Source organism: Anolis carolinensis, chromosome 2 (genome assembly GCF_035594765.1).
Source record: "Anolis carolinensis isolate JA03-04 chromosome 2, rAnoCar3.1.pri, whole genome shotgun sequence".
In the NCBI taxonomy this organism is placed as follows: domain Eukaryota; kingdom Metazoa; phylum Chordata; class Lepidosauria; order Squamata; family Dactyloidae; genus Anolis; species Anolis carolinensis.
Window position 1 is genome coordinate 1114334 of NC_085842.1, and position 20172 is coordinate 1134505.

A 20172-nucleotide genomic window follows, 5' to 3' on the forward strand; every position below is an offset into this window, starting at 1 on the left:
TGTATGTTGTTTGTCTGATGGCAAACTGAATGTTTGCCATATATATGTTCATTGTAATCTGCCCTGAGTCCCCTTCGGAGTGAGAAGGGCGGAATATAAGTACTGTAAAATAAATAAAAATAAATAAAACGGATGGTGGAAGGTGACCCTACCAGGGGCACTGGAAGACCTAGAGATTCCTAGAGAGAAGTGTTCCCCCGAGCAACCTCCTGGTCCTCCAGTGTGACTCTGTGCACCATTTCTGGTCAAAGTTCACCCTAGGGTCACACTGGAGGACCCCTTCATGAATGTCTTCCTCTAGAGATGCGTGTTTTCAAGCCACCCTTGAATGGGTGCCCGTGTTTTTAATGCCGACACCTGTTCTTCTGCCTGACTTTGCTCTCCCTTTCTGCCTCCCATCCAGGGCACTTCCGGTGGCGAAGGGCCAGCTGGGCCCCCTGGCGAACTGGTGAGAGGAACAATAACAACAGAATGCGACGGCTGCTGTTGTGGTGTTTTGGGTGAACATTGCATCTGGGAGGGTCGCAGTTGGGGATCTGGAATTGCCCCAGTTCTGGGCTGTGGGGATAAGACTTCTCTAGGTTGTGCAGCTTGGCAAGTGTGGAAAAATACAGGAAAAAGGGAGGATGGAATCACCATCATCATTCTTTCATAAGTGGACTATAGGATTGTCCTCAAAGACCTAGAGATTCCTGAATAGAATAATTTTATATGCATTTGTAGGTCCTCCGGTTTGCAGAAATTGACCATCGAGTCATGCCGGAGAACCTAGGGATTCCTATAGAGTGTTCTCTCAAGGTTTTATTTTAAAGTGTGTGTGTATCCTGTACCCCTTAAAAGGAGGCAAGACCTCAGTCTGCTGGAGATGACCTTGGATAAAATACCTAAGACCTGGTGGGGCTGAATTGCACACAGGCACAGTGATGCCCATTTACTCCTTAAATCCAGATCTCTATCCATTGCATGCATTCCAACAGGTTATGAGCCCAGATTGTTTTAAGAGATTCAGGTAGATCAGGCATGGGCAAACTTAGGTAAGCTATTAGGAATTGTGGGAGTTGAAGTCCAAAATACCTGGATCATGGGCCAAAATTTGCCCATGCCTGCCATAGACTCATAGGGCCAGTGCAATCTAGGGAAGATGGTTGCAGTGGGACAAAGGGTCTGCTTGCTCCCCATAAGCAGCCCATGTCTCTCCATCCCTCCTCACCAATTCTTGTCCTTTCTTCTTCCTCTTCCTCTTCTTCTTCTTCTTCTTCTTCTTCTTCTTCTTCTTCTTCTTCTTCTTCTTCTTCTTTTTCCTCCTCTTCTTCTTCCTCCTCCTCTTCAGGGGCTCCCTGGATCACAAGGACCCAATGGCTTCCCCGGACCCAAAGGACCTCCAGTGAGTATCTTGCTTTATGTACAATCCAGAGTTCTGCCCCAAATATCAGGTTCTGCCCCTTTTCCCTGCCTTCCTTCCCTCCCAAGTGTTGATCTCTTGCCTAAATGTCTCTCCTGCAGGGTCCTCCTGGAAAGGACGGCCTCCCCGGACACCCCGGCCAGCGAGGAGAAGTGGTGAGTGGCTGCAGGGCAGGCCAAACGTTACTGAGGCATTGACGGAAGAGACCCCCAGAGGTCATCTAGTCCAGTCCCTTCTTCCGGGGGGGAGGGGAGGGATCCACACCTGACCCAATTCCTCTTAAAGGACCTCCAAAGAAGAAGAGACACCTCTGTACAGTCCTATAGCATTAGAAGGAATGATGGGACCACAAGGAAGAGCCCAGGGCCATCTAGTCCACTCCCCTCCTGAGAGAAGCTCACCCAACCCCTCTTGAAGGACCAGAATGAGCCAGAATGGTCTTATAGCATTGGAAGGAATGATGGGACTACAAGGAGTCGTCTAGTCCAGTCCCCTCCTGAGAGAAGCCCATCCAACATATTTTGAAGGACCTCCAAAGACTGAGAGACCACCAGCCACTTCTTGAGGCAGTCTCTTCTGTTCTTTAAGCACCCCTTACAACCAGGAGGTTCTTATTAGCTTTTCATAGAATCATGGAAGAGACCACAAGGGTCATCCAGTCCAACCCCCTTCCACCATGTTATGATGGAGACTCTTTTCTTGACATTGAGAGAATCCTAAGTTAGATGGAGGTGGCCCCATCCGCCATCGAATCCAGGGAGACACACAGTTAAAGCAATCTAGAAAGAGGCCTCTATCCAACCTCCACTTAGAGCCCTCCAAAGAAGGGAAGGTGGTCCACATTCCATCAGTAAGCAGTTCTTCTGCCAGGAATGTCTGTCCTAATGTTTAGGTGGCATCACTTTGGCCAAAGAGTGAATCCATGGGTCCATATTCTAGTATCCTCCTCTTCTCCATGGAGGGGTCTGTCTATAACAGACAAGGGCAAACTTTGACCCTCCAGGTGTTTTGGACTTCAACTCCCACAATTCCTAACAGCCTACCAGCTATTAGGAATTGTGGGAGTTGAAGTCCAAAACACCCAGAGGGCCAAAGTTTGCCCATGCCTGGTCTATACTGTGGAACAAATGCAGTTTGGCACCATTTGAACTACCACTGCTCAATGCTGTGGTATCCTGGTGAGACTGGGACGCCTAAAGAAAGACCTTGGAAAACTATAACTCCCAGGATGCCATAGCATTGAGCCGTGGTGGTTCAAGTGGTTTTCGTACTCAATACATGTTATTTATACCCCGTTTATCAAAACTCAGCACAGGCAGCGCCCACATTACGAACAAGATCAGTTCTGTAGGTTTGTTCTTAAACTGAATTTGTATGTAAGTTGGAACAGGAACATATTTTAAGTTTAACTCCAGCCAAACGAGGCAGGCTGGGAAGTGGACCACTCATGGTGATGCTGTGGATGCTGAGCTTTTCTGTTTCCTTGACAGATTTCTCCCCTCTGCCGCCGCTCTTGGCAATGTCTCCTCCTCTTCTTCTTCTCTTCTGCTCCGTTGCTTCTCTTTCTCCTATTTATTCCCATCTTGTCAGGTAAAGGCATGATACTTTTTCCTCTCTATCTGCTCTGTTTTTAATCCAGTAACTCCCGTTTCAAAGCTTTCAAGCAGACTTTAATCTCCCTGCCAAATACATGCCCTTTGCATCTCTGAAATGATCTCCTCAAGGAGGGCAGACCAGCACAATCCCAGGGTCCATCTACACTGTATGTAGAATTAATGTGGTTTGGCGCCACTTACTTGTACTTTCAGAGAAATAGAAAATATATGAGTGGACCAGGACAGGGAGTGATGGAAAAGTAGTCCCAGATATTGAAAGCTTCTAACCTGTTCTAAAGTCTGCCCATTGAGGGACCATCAGCATGGGAGAATTTGTTTTCCTCAAAAAACATAATTTTAGACCTCCCGTGATTGATTTTTAGGTCATTCCGTGAGCAATAATATCCTTAATAGGTAATTTAGTCCTGCCCTGGAGCGTGAGACGATAGCAGCATCATTAGCATAGAGCAATAAGAGGATTCTCCTTGTTCCGAGCTTGGGCAGATGTCTATTGAGATCCGATAAGGTTTCTTTCGGATCATTGATGAATATATTAAACAAGGTAAGGGCAAGGATGCAATGAAGTCATGGGAGTTGTAGTTTAAGGAAGCACCAGCCCTCATTGGCAGGAAAGGGTCAAGACCTTGTCAGACTACAACTCCCAGGATTCCATAGTACTGGGCCATGGCCGCTAAAGTGATGTCAAACTGCATTAATTCTACCCTAGAGACGCACCCCTAGAGCCAAAACCGAACCCCCATCCTTATAATGTCATGGTGCAGGGATGATGATATATTGCATCTCCCCCCAAAAAATAAATATAACACTGTGTAACAAAATTTGAAAAATTTTCTGTTCCTGGTTTGAATGTGTTATTTTCTTGTTTAACTGTACTTTGAATGCAGGTTATTTATTTATTTAACTTTTGTTATGCTCCAGAAACTTTGTTGTCTTTGTGGCTGCCGCAAACTGTGTTGAATTGGTTGAGACTTGATAATGAGATATTCATTGAAAAACTAGAGCAAAATGTGCTGCTGCAGAAAGTCCCATAAAAACAAAGGTTTGAGCAATTTAATAAACTTTCCCCATGTTTTTATGATACTACCAATTAGCATTAGGAAATGACATCGACAACCCAGGAACAAAAATCATAGCATTACATAGTATAATAATCAATTGAGTGTGTCAGAAGCCACTTGAGAAACTGCAAGTCGCTTCTGGTGTGAGAGAATTAGCCGTCTGCATGAACATTATCCTGGGGACATTGCTCAGATGTTTTGATGCTTTTAACCATCCTTGTGGGAGGCTTCTCTTATGTCCCCACATTGAGATGGAGCTGACAGAGGAAGCTCATCCGCGCTCTCCCCAGGTTGGATTTGAACCCGGGAACCTTCAAGTCAGCAGTCCTGCCGGCACAAGTGTTTAACCCAGGGGTCCTCAAACTTTTAAAGCAGAGGGCCAGTCCACAATCCTTCAGACTGTTGAGGGGCCGAATTGCCATTTGAAAAAAAAAAAAAACGAACAAATTCCTATGCACACTGCATATGTCTTATTTGTAGTGCAAAAACAACAACAACAACAACAACAACAACAAAAGAAAAATACAATATTTAAAAATAAAAACAATTTTAACCAACTCAAACAGATCAGGATTTCAATGGGAAGTGTGGACCTGCTTCTGACCAACAAGATAGTCAAGTTAATTAGGATTATTGTTGTTGTGTGCCTTCAAGTCATTTCAGATTTTGGGCGAGCCTAAGTCAGAAATTTATTTATTTATTTATTTATTATTTACTACATTTATAGCCTGTCCTTCTCACCCCGAAGGGGACTCAAAGCGGCTTACAATTTATATGTATATACAATATATTATATTATTAACATAGAACAATATTAGCATTATATATTACTGTATTGAATTATAGCACTATACTGTAATATTATTAGTAATATTACATGTAATATATAATATATAATTAATATTATTACATGGTATTATTATTAGTATTAGATTGTATTACATTATAATATTACTATCAATATTATATGTATTATATTATTAAAACTGATATAAAATATTATATTATAAAACTGAGGGCAGGGGCCAGGTAAATGACCTTGGAGGGCCTTAGTTTGGGGACCCCTGATTTAACTCATTGTGCCACTGGGGGCTCCTACATCAATTGAGATAAAAGCAGGATATAAATCATCACCATCATCACAACAATAACAAATTGAAATAAAGGGGTATATAAATATAATCATCATCATCATCATCATAAACCAGGTGGTCCCAGTGGTAATTGGTGCACTGGGTGCCGTGCCAAAAGATCTCAGTCGGCATTTAGAAACAATAAACATAGACAAAATTACAATCTGTCAACTGCAAAAGACCACCCTACTGGGATCTGTGCGCATCATCTGAAAATACATCACACAGTCCTAAACGCTTGGGAAGTGTTCGACATGTGATTTTATGATATGAAATCACGCATATGTCGCGAAATGGTTAAATTGAGACATATTCACCTTCCGTCTCAATTTACCTCCTTCTCCGGTGATCTGGCTATCTGCTCAGTCTCACAGAAATAAGTTCACACTTCCCGGCTATCAGCTAAAACCAGCGTCTCTTATCTTTATTGAAGTAATTTACACTATTTACAAAGATTTGCCATAGCATAGCATTCGAGCACCTGACCTGATAGATTGCTGCATGTGAAGTCTTCTGCTGTCGCCTCCCACATTCCACAGCAATGACAAATGTCCTGTTGCATTCCGGAAACCACTCACTGTTTCCCTCTAACAATCAATCTCTACTCTATGCAATTAACTCTTACATTACTGGAATGCTGGATTACTTGCTGCATTACAGACACATACAATCAGTTTGCTTTAAACCATAAGTGAATTTCAAAACTACATAAAATAATACCTTAACAGCATATATATATCTCTTTTGCTGTGTCATACTCTGTCTTTGTGTCAATAATAATAATAATAATAATAATAATAATAATAATTGTGCAAGGAAACCGACGAAACCATTGATCATATCCTCAGCTGCTGTAAGAAAATCGCACAGACAGACTACAAACAGAGGCACAACTATGTGGCCCAAATGATTCATTGGAACTTATGCCTCAAGTCCCACCTCCCAGCAGCAAAGAACTGGTGGGATCACAAACCTGCAAAAGTATTGGAAAATGAGCACGCAAAGATACTGTGGGACTTCTGAATCCAGACTGACAAAGTTCTGGAACACAACACACCAGACATCACAGTTGTGGAAAAGAAAAAGGCTTGGATCATTGATGTCACCATCCCAGGTGACAGTTGCATTGACGAAAAACAACAGGAAAAACTCAGCCGCTCTCAGGACCTCAAGATTGAACTTCAAAGACTCTGGCAGAAACCAGTGCAGGTGGTCCCAGTGGTGATCGGCACATTGGGTGCTGTGCCAAAAGATCTCAGCCGGCATTTGGAAACAATAGACATTGACAAAATTATGATCTGCCAGCTGCAAAAGGCCACCCTGCTGGGATCTGCACACATCATCCGAAAATACATCACACAGTCCTAGACACTTGGGAAGTGTTCGACTTGTGATTTTGTGATATGAAATCCAGCATATCTATCTTGTTTGCTGTGTCATAATAAAATAATAATAATAATAATATCAATTGAGATGAAAGGGGCATATAAATATACTAACAACAATAACAGCAGCAATGATAATAATGACTAGGGGCCTATTTATATCTTGCTTCTCCCCAAAAATTGGGATGAAAAATTGGGGTGAAAAACCTCAAGGTCCGTACTCTTTGGCCAAGGAGTGGTCCCTTGGATTGGAAGGCCTTTCTGGATGTCTGCATTGAGTGTTTTTTCTCCTTTCCTCGCAGGGCTTCCAAGGCAAAGTGGGGCCCCCGGGCGGGCCAGGAGTGGTGGGAGCCCCGGTGAGTGATTCCTTGCATGTGAGGAGGGGGTGGATTGTGAGGCAGGGATGGAGATGGACCCCCCTCCTAAGGACCCCCTTCCTCCCCTTCACCCCCTTGCTCTTCCTCCCAACAGGGCCCCTCCGGAGAAACGGGCCAGATGGGCGAGAGGGGCCACGCCGGACCCCCAGGCCCCCCGGGAGAGCAAGGGCTGTCCGGGCCCTCCGGGAAGGAAGGGACCAAGGTAAGACGTGGACAGAGGATGATACCTGGGAAAGGGCTCTGGGAACACATCGTCAAGGGAAGGGGACCCCAAAGGCCATCCAGTCCAACCTTTCTGCCAGGAAGGAAGCCCTCCTGATAGATGCCCTCCCAGACCCAAGCCCTCCTGATAGATGCCCTCCCAGACCCAAGCCCTCCTGATAGATGCCCTCCCAGCCCCTGCTCAAGAACCTCCAGAGGGGGAAGGGGACTCCACTGGACTCTGAACCAGATTGTTCCCTTAAGAGTTGGAAGGGGCCCCCAAAGGGCATCCAGTCCAACCTCCTATCATCCAAGAAGACGCAATTCAAGTCCTTTCAACTGAAAAGCCTCTAGAGTGATTCTCAACCTTCCTAATGCCTCGACCCCTTAATTCCTCATGTTGTGATGACCCCCCAACCATAACATCATTTTCGCTGCTACTTCATCACTGTCAGTTTGCTACTATTATGGATCGTAATGTAAATATCTGATATGCAGGATGTATTTTTATTCGTTGGACCAAATTTGGCACAAATACCCGATACGCCCACACTTGAATATTGGTGGGGTTGGCGGGAAATTGATTTTGCCATTTAGGAGTTGTAGTTGCTGGGATTTATAGTTCACCTACAATCAAACAGCATTCTGAACTCCACCAACAATGTCAAGAGTTTCCAAATTCCAAGTGATGGTGAAAGTATGCTCCTTTGGTTCCTCTGTTGTGTTCACAAACTTCTGCTGACCCACAAGATGTGAAGCTGTGTTTGCCGCTGTGAGGCCACTTAGGTTCAGACTCAGTAATGAAAAGGCAGGAGGGTTAAGGTCTCCAATCAGAGGACCAACAATGGAATTGAACCAATCTTGGCTCACAGAACTCCCATGACCAGCAGAAATGTATTTATTTATTTCTTTACAGTATTTATATTCCGCCCTTCTTTCTCACCCCGAAGGGGACTCAGGGCGGATCACATTATACACACAGAGGGCAAACATTCAATGCCCATAAACACATCAAACAGAGACCAAGACAGACAGACGCAGAGGCAATTTAACCTTCTCCTGAGGGGATGTTCGATTCTGGCCACAGGGGGGAGCAGCTGCTTCGTCATCCACTCTGATGGCACTTTCCTCATTCCAAGTCATAAATTAGTTAAACTTGCCTCCCCACTTTTATAAGTGGCACCTTATTTCCTACTTGATAGATGCAACTATCTTTCGGGTTGCTAGGTCAGCAACGAGCAGGGGCTATTTTTTATTTTTAATTGACGGGTGCTCACCCCACCACGGGCTGGCCTCGAACTCATGACCTCATGGTCAGAATGATTTATTGCAGCTGCTCAACAGCCTGCGCCACAGCCCGGAAGGGTTTGGTGGGCACTGACATGGAATTTGGGAGTTGTAGTTCACCTACTTCCAGAGAGCACTGTGGACTCCAAACAATGATGGATCTGGACCAAACTTGGCACAAATAATCAATATACCTAAATGTGAACAATGGTGGAGTTTGGGGATAATAGACCTTGACATTTGGGAGTTGTAGTTGCTGGGCTTTATAGTTCACCTACAATCAAAGAGCCCCTTGAACCCCACCAATGATAGAATTGGGCCAAACCTCCCACACAGAACCCACAGGACCAAGAGAAAATACTGGTCTTTGACCCCTCTGACACCTCCCTCATGACCTTCCCAGGGGTCCCGACTCCCAGGTTGAGAAATGCAGCTCTAGAGACTCGACTGGCCTCTGAGGCAGTCTGTTTCCCACCAGAGTTGGAAGGGGCACCCAAAGGGCATCCAGTCCAACCTCCATTCTCAGCTTCCGGAGATTCAGGCTTCATCCAGCCCAGCCCCTCATCTGCAAATCTAAAGGGAGTCCATGGCATTTCTTTGGGAGGGGCCACATATCAGGCCCAAGGTTGACTTGGAGGGACAAACCATGCAATATACAGATACATACCGGTATATACATATGGAGAAGAATGCTCCTCAGCCCTCCTTGGGCAACCTTTGAGGCTTTGGGCATCCGAAGTGTGCAGCTGTGGTCAATTGATAATGAGGGATGCTGATAGTGAGCTGCAGCCCCAAACCCCTCTGGATCAGGCAGTTGCATTGGCCTTTTCTGCAGCTGCACCACATGTGTTGTCGACCGCGCTTTAGGGGATCGGGCCCTTAAGGAGAGACCCGATCTGGTCCTGAGAGAACGGACCTTGGCGGAGCCAATAGGAAAATATGAGCCGCCATACAACCTGAAGCCGAAATGAAGAAGGTCCACCAAAGTTGAAGGAAAATTCCGCCAAGGAGTCTTTATTGAGCGATTCAGCTGAAAAGGACTCTAGTAGTGATCATTCAGTCTACTAGGGTACCATATTATCAAAATAAAGCCATATTTATACAAAGTTTCAGTCTGACAGCCCTTTGAATTTCCCGCCCCACTCCCCCGCCCATCTGATCGCTGGTTGGCTAGGAGGTTGAACGAGGCGGGCTTCCGTTTCCCGCCTTGCTCTGTTGGCCCAATAGGGAGCTGCTTTTTGTCCCCACTCGAGCCAATCAGGGAGGAGAAGGCGGGAGTTATTGAAACAATGAAGTGACAGGGCAGGAAAGATCATATTAATTCCTGCTAGACCGATTTCTAAAGGGATTAATGACAGCAATCAAGGGTTCCTGTCACGTATACAGATTTTAGATATGCCTTGGGGTGTCAGGGGGGGAAGTGGTGATGGGTGTTGATGAGCCAAAATTGACAGGCTCCACAGGGCGCCTTCCTGAGGTGTCCTGGAATTTCCTTAGGATGAGATATGACAATGTTTGCCTTGGGGGCGAATCACCTTTAGGACTCAAGCCTTATATTGTCCATGCAATCTGAATTAGATTGGGTTAAGCTGTGGCAGATTATCCTTTTGTTTTTGGGAAGGGAAGCCTGGGTTATAGGAAATGAGATAAGTTCTGGGGTTCAGGTTGAGTTCAAAATATTCCCTATTTGATTCCATGACTTGACAATTATATGAAATAAAATGAAAAATAAAATAAAGTTGAAATATAAACCCTGCTGGGAAAAATACATATTTTCCAGGGATCCCAAAGAGTACAAATACATATAGGCAGACAGATAGATTTCATGGAAATATGGGAGAATCCATAAAGGTGGGTTACATTGCATAAAGGGGAATCATGAATGATATAAACAATTGAAAACATTTGATAAGAACGAAGTTCACAACATCTGGGGAACCCAATATGGAAATTCATAAAAGTGGAGTTTTAGCAGCATGATTTTACGATTCATGAAGTTGTTATCTCTTGCCTCAGAGTGCAGGGATAATCCACAGTAAACTCCAGTAAAAAGTCTCAATCACCTTCTACTATAAATATATGGAATATAGAACATAAAGTCTTGACTTTTGAAATATCTTTTACAAAGTCCTGGGGGGGAGGGTGGTCACCTCGATCACACATGGGAGTGAATCATGTTTGCCTTCTTTCCCTTTTGCAACCTTTCTCTTTCAGGGCGACCCTGGCGGGCCTGGAGGACCCGGGAAGGACGGCCCGGCCGGACTCAGAGGCTTCCCTGGAGAAAGGGGTCTTCCTGGGACACCGGTGGGTAGGGGGCTCCCCAAAACATCCCTCCATTCATTTGTGGGGGGGGGTAGATATCATACAATCCTGGAGCGGGAAGGGACCTCTAAAGGGCATCCAGTCCAACGTCCTGTCATCCAGGAAGACATGCTATGGTTTCAATCGAGAAATAATAGTGTTGTGGAAATCCTCCTGGCCGTTTGAGCACAGCCAGTAGGAAGAGGCAGAGAACAGATTTCGATTTTCAGCTTTTACTGTTTTGCAAAATAGGGCGACAGTTCCAGCTCTGGCTGATCAAGGGACTGCCATACCTTCTTGATCATACTTGTATTTATAGTACTTTTTACAGACATGTGCAAAAGGTTAGCTCACAATAATGTGTCGACTAGATCATTAAACAGATGGCAAACAAGTGCAGCTGTACACGTGCACAGTTCATATTAATTACCAAATCTAATAAACCTCTATGATCTTTTACTGGTCATGCAGTTCATCTACATCTTTTATTGACATGTCATGGATCATGCCGTTTGTCTTTACTTTTTATTAATAAGTACATCAAGTAACCTCAGGTGAAGCTCATGCCACGCAGATGCTCCTATTTGCTTTAACTATTTTATCATTATATTACCTGTTTTATCAGAATAGAATGTTCATAGTCCATGACATGTTTGTTTATTTATTTATTTACAGTATTTCTATTCCGCCCTTCTTTCTCACTCTGAAGGGGACTCAGGGTGGATCACAATGCACATATACATGGCCAACATTCAGTGCCATTGTTAGACATACAACACACATACAGACAGACAGTAGAGGTAATTCAACATTTTCCAACTTCTGGCTTCAGGAGGTTATGCTCGATTCTGGCCACAGGGGGAGCTGTTGCTTCATCCACTATGTCCTTTTTGATTGTAGTATTTCCTCCTTTCTCTTTGATCACCGGCAGTTTTATGGTGTCGTAAATTAAATTAACCTCCCCACATTAAGCAGTCCCTAATTTCTCTACTCACAGCTGCAGCTGTTTTCAAACTGCTTAGGTGGATAGTAAGCTAGGCTATTAAACGGTTGCGTACTCAATCCAACACGGGCTTCGAACTCAGCCTTTCGGTCATCTATTGCTGCTGGCTATTAACCAGCTGCGCCACAGCCCGACCCTAACAGATTAACAGATTCCGTTAATCAATGGCTTTTGTCTTGGTCAACAAGCAGAGTTTTTATAATGACAAGGATTAGAAGATTCCCTATGGAGCATTTACAGTAGAGTCTCACTTATCCAAGCCTGGCTTATCCAAGCCTCTGGATTATCCAAGCTATTTTTGTAGCCAATGTTTTCAATATATCGTGATATTTTGGTGCTAAATTCGTAAATACAGTAATTACAATATGACATTACTGCGTATTGAACTACTTTTTCTGTCAAATTTGTGGTTTTGGTGCTTAATTTGTAAAATCATAACCTAATTTGATGTTTAATAGGCTTTTCCTTAATTCCTCCTTATTATCCAAGATATTCACTTATCCAAGCTTCTGCCGGCCCATTTAGCTTGGATAAGTGAGACTCTACTGTATTTTATTTGTATATATTTTCCTAGTAAAATATTCTAGCAGCTCTTTAGAACACAATAAGGTATTATTTCAAGTGACCACTCTCACAATAGGAAGAGATGATGTTGATAGCTCTATGGCTGACCTCTCTCTCTCTCTCCTCTCCCTTTCAGGGGGGAACAGGGCTAAAAGGCAACGAGGGACCAGCCGGACCCCCAGGACCTGCGGTAAGTACCATGCTACTCTTGCCAAAAATGCATTTGGGGAGGACTCTCAGGAATACTTTTTAAACAACTTTAAAGCATAGGGTTTTTTATTGCAATTTCCAGGGTGAAAGGCTATAGCAGAAATGTTACAGAATGACATTAGACATACAGACATACAGATTCTATGTAACTACATTGGATTCACAAGCCTACTACAGTTTCATTGACTAACAAACAAGCAAAGGAGGGTTACATTTGCACTTCTACATGCCTTCATCCTCATGCATCCAAATATCACCCTATCCTTTTCTCCATTCTTGGAGAAGCACCTGCTCAGACCAGGCCCTGTTTCCACTGCAGCCTGTCAACATATAGTTCCAAAATGTCAAAACGCCAAAACTTCAAAACTCCAAAATGCATCTTTTTTTCCCTAAGAACAGTGCCAAGGATCAGACCCCTGTTTTCCATACAGCAGAACTGATTCTCTGCAACGTAAAATGACTCCAAAGTGCACTCCTTCCTCTTCCCTTGAGAAAAAGAGGCCCCAAAGTGACCAGAATCCTGCGTTCCCATTGCAGATCTGACACTCCCCATACACCATCTCCACTGAGCATGGCTATCTGTCACACTTCAGAAATTGCAATAAGGTCTCTTATATAGCAATATTTTGCTGATGTTGTCCCAAAGCTGCAAATCATTGTCCAGTGGAAATTATCGCGAGTCTTCACTTTCTGAGATAGATGTTTATCTTCAGGTAACAAACCATTGTGTTCTGGGTTTGACTTGAAAGAGCGTTGTCTTTCACTAATGTAAACAGAGATCGTTTATTTATTTATTTACAGTATTTATTTTACGCCCTTCTCACCCTGAAGAGGACTCAGGGCAGGTCACATTATACATATACATGGCAAACATTCAATGTCATTAGATATATGACATACAGAGACAGACACACAGAGGCAATTTAACATTTTCCAGCTTCCGGCATCATGAGGGTCTGCTAGCTTCTGGCCACAGGGGGAGCTTCTGTGTCATCATCCACTATGACACCAAGTCCTTGATGGAGTACTTCCTCATTCTTCCACACACCGCTGGAAGTTTTTATGGGGTTGTAAATTAGTTAAATTAGCCTCCCCACATAAAGCAGTACCTACATTTCTTACTCAACAGATGCAAATATCTTTCGGTTGCTTAGGTCAACAACGGGCTAGGCTATTTAATGGCCAGGTGCTCAATCTGACCCGGGCTGGCTTCAAACTCATGACCTCTTGGTCAGTGGTGATTTATTGCAGCTGGCTGTTAACCAGCTGCACCACAGCCCGGCCCGTTTCCTTTAGAGTTAATCCAGTTTCTGGTCAGCAAATGCTGACGGTTGTAAACAAATGTAGACCTTTCTCTTATCACTGTCACAGTTCTTACCACAGTTCTGTTGTGGTAATCTCTGAGCGGTTAGACTCAATTTAACCCTCTCTGGGGGAGATTCCACCAGAAATCAGCAGAGTAGCAAAAGTAAAAGCTTTCAAGTGCAGCAGTTATGGGGTGAGCAAAGAGAAGCCTTTGACCATTTAGGATTGCAATGGACTGCAGAGTCTCAGTAAAAGTTCAAAAAGTATTTATTCAGGTAAAAAGAACCCAGTTGTAGATAGAATAGCTTGGGAGCTGTCTAGTCTACTCTAGACTGGTTTCTAAGGAAAATAAGAAAGGAAAAATAACAAACATCTAAATAGTTACATCTTGCCAGGAGAGACAGCAAGATGCTGCTTGTTAGCTAGAAGAACAAAGGGGGAAGAGTGAACCAAAATGGTTCCAACCTCATGGTCCAGTTTATTGGGGCCATAAAACATTCTGACCAATGAGAAGTTAGTGTCCCTAAAGATTCACATTTCTACTAACTTCAAAGTAAGGGATGTGACGTAAACAGAATAGAGTGAAACACAGTAAAGCCTGTCTAGGCATGCTTTGGAAACAGGGAAAGGATTCCCTCAATCTAACTCTATCATCTATCTGACTACATCTAGACTTGAGTAGTCCAGGGTGATTCCCAACAAGTTCAGCAACTTTTAATTACAGATCAGCAAGCTGGCAGTTAATGGTTTAATCATTGTAGGCCTTAATCTTAGAATTGTGTCTTCAAAATTTAGTTCTCATCCCTTCCTTCCTTCCTTCCTTCCTTCCTTCCTTCCTTCCTTCCTTCCTTCCTTCCTTCCTTCCTTCCTTCCTTCCTTCCTTCCATAAAGTTCATTCATACCCACACATATCAAATCCACATTTATCAAATCTGCATATCATATTTTCATGACAGGACAATGTCTCCCAAGGTTGAGTGGGACGGAGTGCTGTGGGTTGTAGGTGAAGGGACCCCCAGGGGTCATCTAGCCCAGCCCCCTTCTGCCAGGTGCAGCACTCCCAAGAGGTGCCAGTTCGGCCTCTCCGAAAAACAGCAAGACCCCAAACCTTCCAAGGCAACCCACTCTGCTGTGGGACTGGTTTTGCAATTACAGAAGAGAGCCATATCTGTGAGGGATGCCAAGCCCACCTGCCAGGCAAGGCAGGCACAACCCAAACCCTCCTGGCAGATGGCCATCCAACTCTGTATAGGAGCCCCCCGAGAAGGAGACTCCCCCTGGCAGAAGCGTATCCCACTGTCAAAAAGGTTCTTGTTTAAGTGGAATCTCTTGAATCCATGGCTCCATTGTGTCTCAGGCCCCTTCTACATTGCTGTATAAACCAGATTATCAAAGCAGATAATCTGAATTTCATATGGCAGGGTGGAAGACGCTGCAGGCTTCTTTTCTCCAAGCCAACCATCCCCAGCTCCTTCATAGGGATTCATAGTTATTTATTTACATTTATTTACAGCATTTATATTCCGCCCTTCTCATCCCAAAGGGGACTCAGGGTGGATCACAGAACACATTTACGGCAAACATTCAGTACCGTTAACCAGACAGGACAGACAACAGAGATAGGGGTATATTTTTAATTATTATTTTTATTACAATATTTATATCCCGTCCTTCTCACCCAACAGGGGACTCAGGGCGGCTTACAATAAAACACACATATAAAAATTGTACAATACACTATAAAACAGTTAAAATTATTAATAATTATTAATTATTAATAATTACTAAATTATTAATTATAAATTATATTTCCCCATCTTCGGCGTCCTGGAGGTTGTGCTCGATTCCAGCCACAGGAGGGTGCTGTTGCTCCATCCTCCATATCAAAGAGCCCTGGTCACACACTTCCTCCTTTCCTTTGATCTCTGGCATTTTCTGGCATTTTCCTTTTAAAATACCTCCCCGCTTAAGCAGTACCTAATTTATCTACTCAGATGGGCTGTGAGCTGAGCTGAAGGTGGGGTGCTCACCCCGATCCAGGCTTTGAACTGTCAAGCTTTTGATTGGTAAGATGTATTGCAGGTGGTGATTGGCCAGCTGTGCTAAAGCCCGGCCCTAACTGTACTAAAGCCCGTTCCCAAACCCTTAACCCTTTTAGTGACTCTTTTCTGGACATCTTCTGGCTTGACTATCATCTCTTTCTTGAATGGTCTTGCCCAGAACTGGACTCAGGGACATCCTTCCAGGCCTGTCCAAAGCGGAAGAAGCGACTAGGGCTTCCCTTTATCTAAACTCCTTTTGATGTAGCCTGGAATCGTGTTGGCCTTTTGAGCTGCCGCATCATATTCTTGCCTCCTGTTCTCCTTGTGGTTCGCTAATAAGACTCCTAGATCTCTTTCTCATGGACTATGCTCAAGCCACAAGCCCACATTCCCGTCCCTCTTTGTCTCTCTCTGAAAGCAGCACTAAGCCCCACTTTCCCCTTGTCTTTCCAGGGGTCTCCGGGAGAGAGGGGGGGCCCAGGCTCAGGAGGACCCGTTGGACCCCCAGGGAGACCTGGCCCACAAGGACCACCCGGACCGGCCGGAGAGAAGGGTGTCCCTGTAAGTAGGGGTGATTTGGTTATTTGCTGGGGGGCAAATGGCGGGCGGGGATTTGGGAGACCCCCTCCATTGGGGTTTCTAGTATGGCATTATCTGGGTGTCCAGCGCACCCCTATGGCATGCTTTTGCTGAATGTCAGTCAGATAAGAGAGTGATATTACAAATGTCTCTATTTTTATTTTGTTTGAATGGGGGGACTCACAGAGAGGATTATTTTAGAATGTATTGGTTTGTTTTAATTCTAGTGTATTCTTTTTAATCATTATTATAGGGGGATTTAAGTTGTATTTTAAAGTTTTCATATAAAATATATAATAAAAATTAATATTTTAGTACTTAATAATTACTTAATTATTAATAAAACGATAAAAAAATAATTACAAACTAAAAAAATTAATGAAATTCAAGTGAAAAAAATTCTCAGTACAAAAGTTCAAATGAAACCAAAGATTCATATGCAGCCAAAGGTTCAAATACATTAGAGTTCTGGTTATCTGACATAAACGGGCGGGCCAAATATCGGGTGCTTGCCGAAAGGAAGGGTCTCATCCCTCCAGCAAGTACCCAGTTTAGAGAAGCCCGGTCCATGTTGCTGCCTTGCAACATACGGGCTTCTTTAAAGTGCCCGGCCTGGCACGTTGGATAATACGGTGGGTCGGATAACCAGAAGTCAGATAACCGGAACTCTACTGTACAGCCAGAAGTTCAGATGTTAAGGTTCAAATCCAGCCAAAAGTGCAAATGCAAACAAAAGTGCAAATGAAACCAAAGGTTCAGATGCAGCCAAAGGTTCAAATACATTAGAGTTCTGGTTATCTGACATAAACGGGCGGGCCAAATATCGGGTGCTTGCCGAAAGGAAGGGTCTCATCCCTCCAGCAAGTACCCAGTTTAGAGAAGCCCGGTCCATGTTGCTGCCTTGCAACATACGGGCTTCTTTAAAGTGCCCGGCCTGGCACGTTGGATAATACGGTGGGTCGGATAACCAGAAGTCAGATAACCGGAACTCTACTGTACAGCCAGAAGTTCAGATGTTAAGGTTCAAATCCAGCCAAAAGTGCAAATGCAAACAAAAGTGCAAATGAAACCAAAGGTTCAGATGCAGCCAAAGGTTAAATGCAGCCAGACTGAGCCATTTCTTCTGTATCCCATCCCATCCCCCCCCCCCACTGACAGGGTGAGAAGGGGCCCCTCGGTCCGTCTGGCCGTGATGGTGTCCAGGGTCCAGTTGGCCTCCCTGGCCCCGCAGGGCCCCCCGGTGGCCCCGGAGAGGACGGAGACAAGGTAAGAGGCCCCTGTGTGGCCGGACCCCCGTGTCCTCTGGGTGGGCATTCACCCCAAGCTGGAACTCCGACCCGTGACCCCCTTCTCTTTTCTCTTCCTCTCAGGGCGAAGTGGGGGACCCCGGAAAGAAGGGCCCCAAAGGCGGCAAAGGGGAGCACGTGAGTATGGACCCGAAAGGGAGGAAGTGGGGGGGGGGCGTATATAGCCTTCTTGTCCCCACCCCCTCTGTCATTGTCACTGAAGGTCTTTGAGAAATAATATGTAATATTCATGATCTCACCTCTGCAGGGTCCCCCCGGCCCACCCGGACCCCTTGGAGGCCTTGGGCAACCAGGAGCTGCAGTAAGTATAATGGGGCAAAACTGGGGATATATGTATATACATAGAGAGAAATAGAGTCTGAAAATACATTACATGGTTATGGTGGATTCATATAATGTGGCTGAACTGCATTGAACTACAATGGCCTTATAACCATGGCCCTCCCTTCTCTCCAAATGCCAGGATGATAGGGCCACCCAACACCCTTTGAAGGGCCGTATATGGCCCGTGGGCTGTATATTGTGCTGGTCTGGTCACACATTGTGATAACTTTTAGTGTGAGCCATCTTGAGTCTACTTTCATAGAGAAGAAGTAGGGTCTAACCAACAACAACAACAACAACAGAAGGGTGGGATACAAGTATGGGAAGTATGGGAAATAAGATTTTTTTTTTTTTAAAAAAAGTTCTGTTCCTGGTTTGAAAGTCCTGTTTACTTGTGTGGTCCTTACTCTGAAAGTAGTTGTTCTACTCCAGAAATTTCGCTTTTGTGGCTGCCGCAAATGAGGATGAATTAGTTGAGATTCGAGGCAATATTCATTGAAAGACTGTCACAAAATGTGCTCCAGGGTGATGTCTGTCCTGCTGAAGCAAATATTTTGCTGCTTAATAAACTTTTCCCATGTTTTTCTGATAGAACCAATTAGGAAATAACATTTCCAGGAACAAAACCATAACCAGGAACAAAAATGGTGTTTCATAATGTAATACCATATATACTCAAGTATAAGCCTAGTTTTTCAGACCTTTGTTAGGGATGAAAAAGCTCCCCTCGGCTTATACTCAAGTGAGGATCCTGACCGGCTTATGTTCAGGTCGGCTTATACTCGAGTATATGGGTAATAGAGTTGGACAGTCTTATCTTATTAAAGCCTTTTTATTATCTTTACTTATGGTTTTATATAAATGTTCAAAAACATTTAACCTACTGATGCCTCAATTAATGTAATTTTATGAATATCTATTTTTATTTTTGAAATTTACCAGTAGCTGCTGCATTTCCCATCCTCGTCTTATACTCGAGTCAATAAGTTTTTCCCAGTTTTTTGTGGTAAAATTAGGTGCCTCAGCTTGTATTCGGGTCAGCTTATACTCGAGTATATACGGTCAGGCCTGTAGCGAGGGGGCGGGTTTAGGGGTTCAACCCCCCCCCCCCCCGAAATTTTTCAGGTTATAAAAAAAAACCTGGTTTACTCATGAATTTTAACTGGTTAACCAAATCCCCATGCTAAGTCTATGAGACACAAAACATTAAGAGTCCCTCCTGGCACTATTTCAAGCAGATATTGACAGATTTGTAGCGGGGAGGGGTGTGTGCTAGGGGTTAACCCCCCCCCCCCCGAAATTTTCAAAACCCCTCCCGAAATTTTTTTCTGGCCACAGCCCTGTATACGGTAGATGTGGGTGTTAGGTTAAAAACACAATAAATACAATTAAAATGCATTTTCCAAACACACAATCCTGGTCGCAAGGATTTTGGGTAAGCGAGGCTCAACCTGCAAGAAGAACGCTTAGGCGGATCCTGAGCCCCGATGGCTTCCTCCCCGTGTTTCTTCCCCTAATTGCATCGTCTCCTCCTCTTCCGCAGGGCGCTGACGGAGAGCAAGGGGCCCGGGGCACCCAGGGACAGTTTGGGGCCAAAGGCGACGAAGGGACCAGAGGGTTCAATGGGGCTCCAGGGCCCATCGGGTTGCAGGTGAGTCCTGGAAATCGGTCCCACGAGACTCTGCTCTTTCCTCTTTCAGTGCCTTAAGGGTGCCTTCCTCCCTGGCCAAAGGGGGTTGGACTGGATGGACTTTAGGGGACCCCTCTGATTCTGGATTTCCAAAGAAACTGGAGCAGGGAAGTGTCGGACAGAGTGGGAATTGTCAATGTCAGGGTTAAATTGAGACGCTTACAGCTCTCCGTCTCAATCTCCCCTCCATCGGCAATCTAGTATCTGCTTAGACCAGGGGTCCCCAAACTTTTTGAGCAGAGAGCCGGTCAGATGGTTGAGGGGCCAAATGATCATTTGAAAAAAACAAATTCCTAGGCACACTGCACATGTCTTATTTGTCGTGCAAAAACAACAACAACAACAACAAAAGAACAATACAATATTTAAAAATAAAAACAATTTTAAC

The 20172-nt window shown here is 44.4% G+C and overlaps 1 protein-coding gene across 1 annotated transcript in view; it reads left to right on the forward strand.

Moving 5' to 3' along the window:
* Nucleotides 1–20172, forward strand: part of col11a2 (collagen type XI alpha 2 chain) — a 116151-nt gene that overhangs the window by 72777 nt on the left and 23202 nt on the right. Inside the window, exons 36-47 of the mRNA XM_062974296.1 lie at nucleotides 404–448; nucleotides 1331–1384; nucleotides 1504–1557; nucleotides 6897–6950; nucleotides 7066–7173; nucleotides 10674–10763; nucleotides 12464–12517; nucleotides 16338–16445; nucleotides 17622–17729; nucleotides 17834–17887; nucleotides 18018–18071; nucleotides 19638–19745. Of these exons, the coding sequence (XP_062830366.1) occupies nucleotides 404–448; nucleotides 1331–1384; nucleotides 1504–1557; nucleotides 6897–6950; nucleotides 7066–7173; nucleotides 10674–10763; nucleotides 12464–12517; nucleotides 16338–16445; nucleotides 17622–17729; nucleotides 17834–17887; nucleotides 18018–18071; nucleotides 19638–19745 (891 nt within the window). The remainder of the gene's footprint in view (nucleotides 1–403; nucleotides 449–1330; nucleotides 1385–1503; nucleotides 1558–6896; nucleotides 6951–7065; nucleotides 7174–10673; nucleotides 10764–12463; nucleotides 12518–16337; nucleotides 16446–17621; nucleotides 17730–17833; nucleotides 17888–18017; nucleotides 18072–19637; nucleotides 19746–20172) is intronic.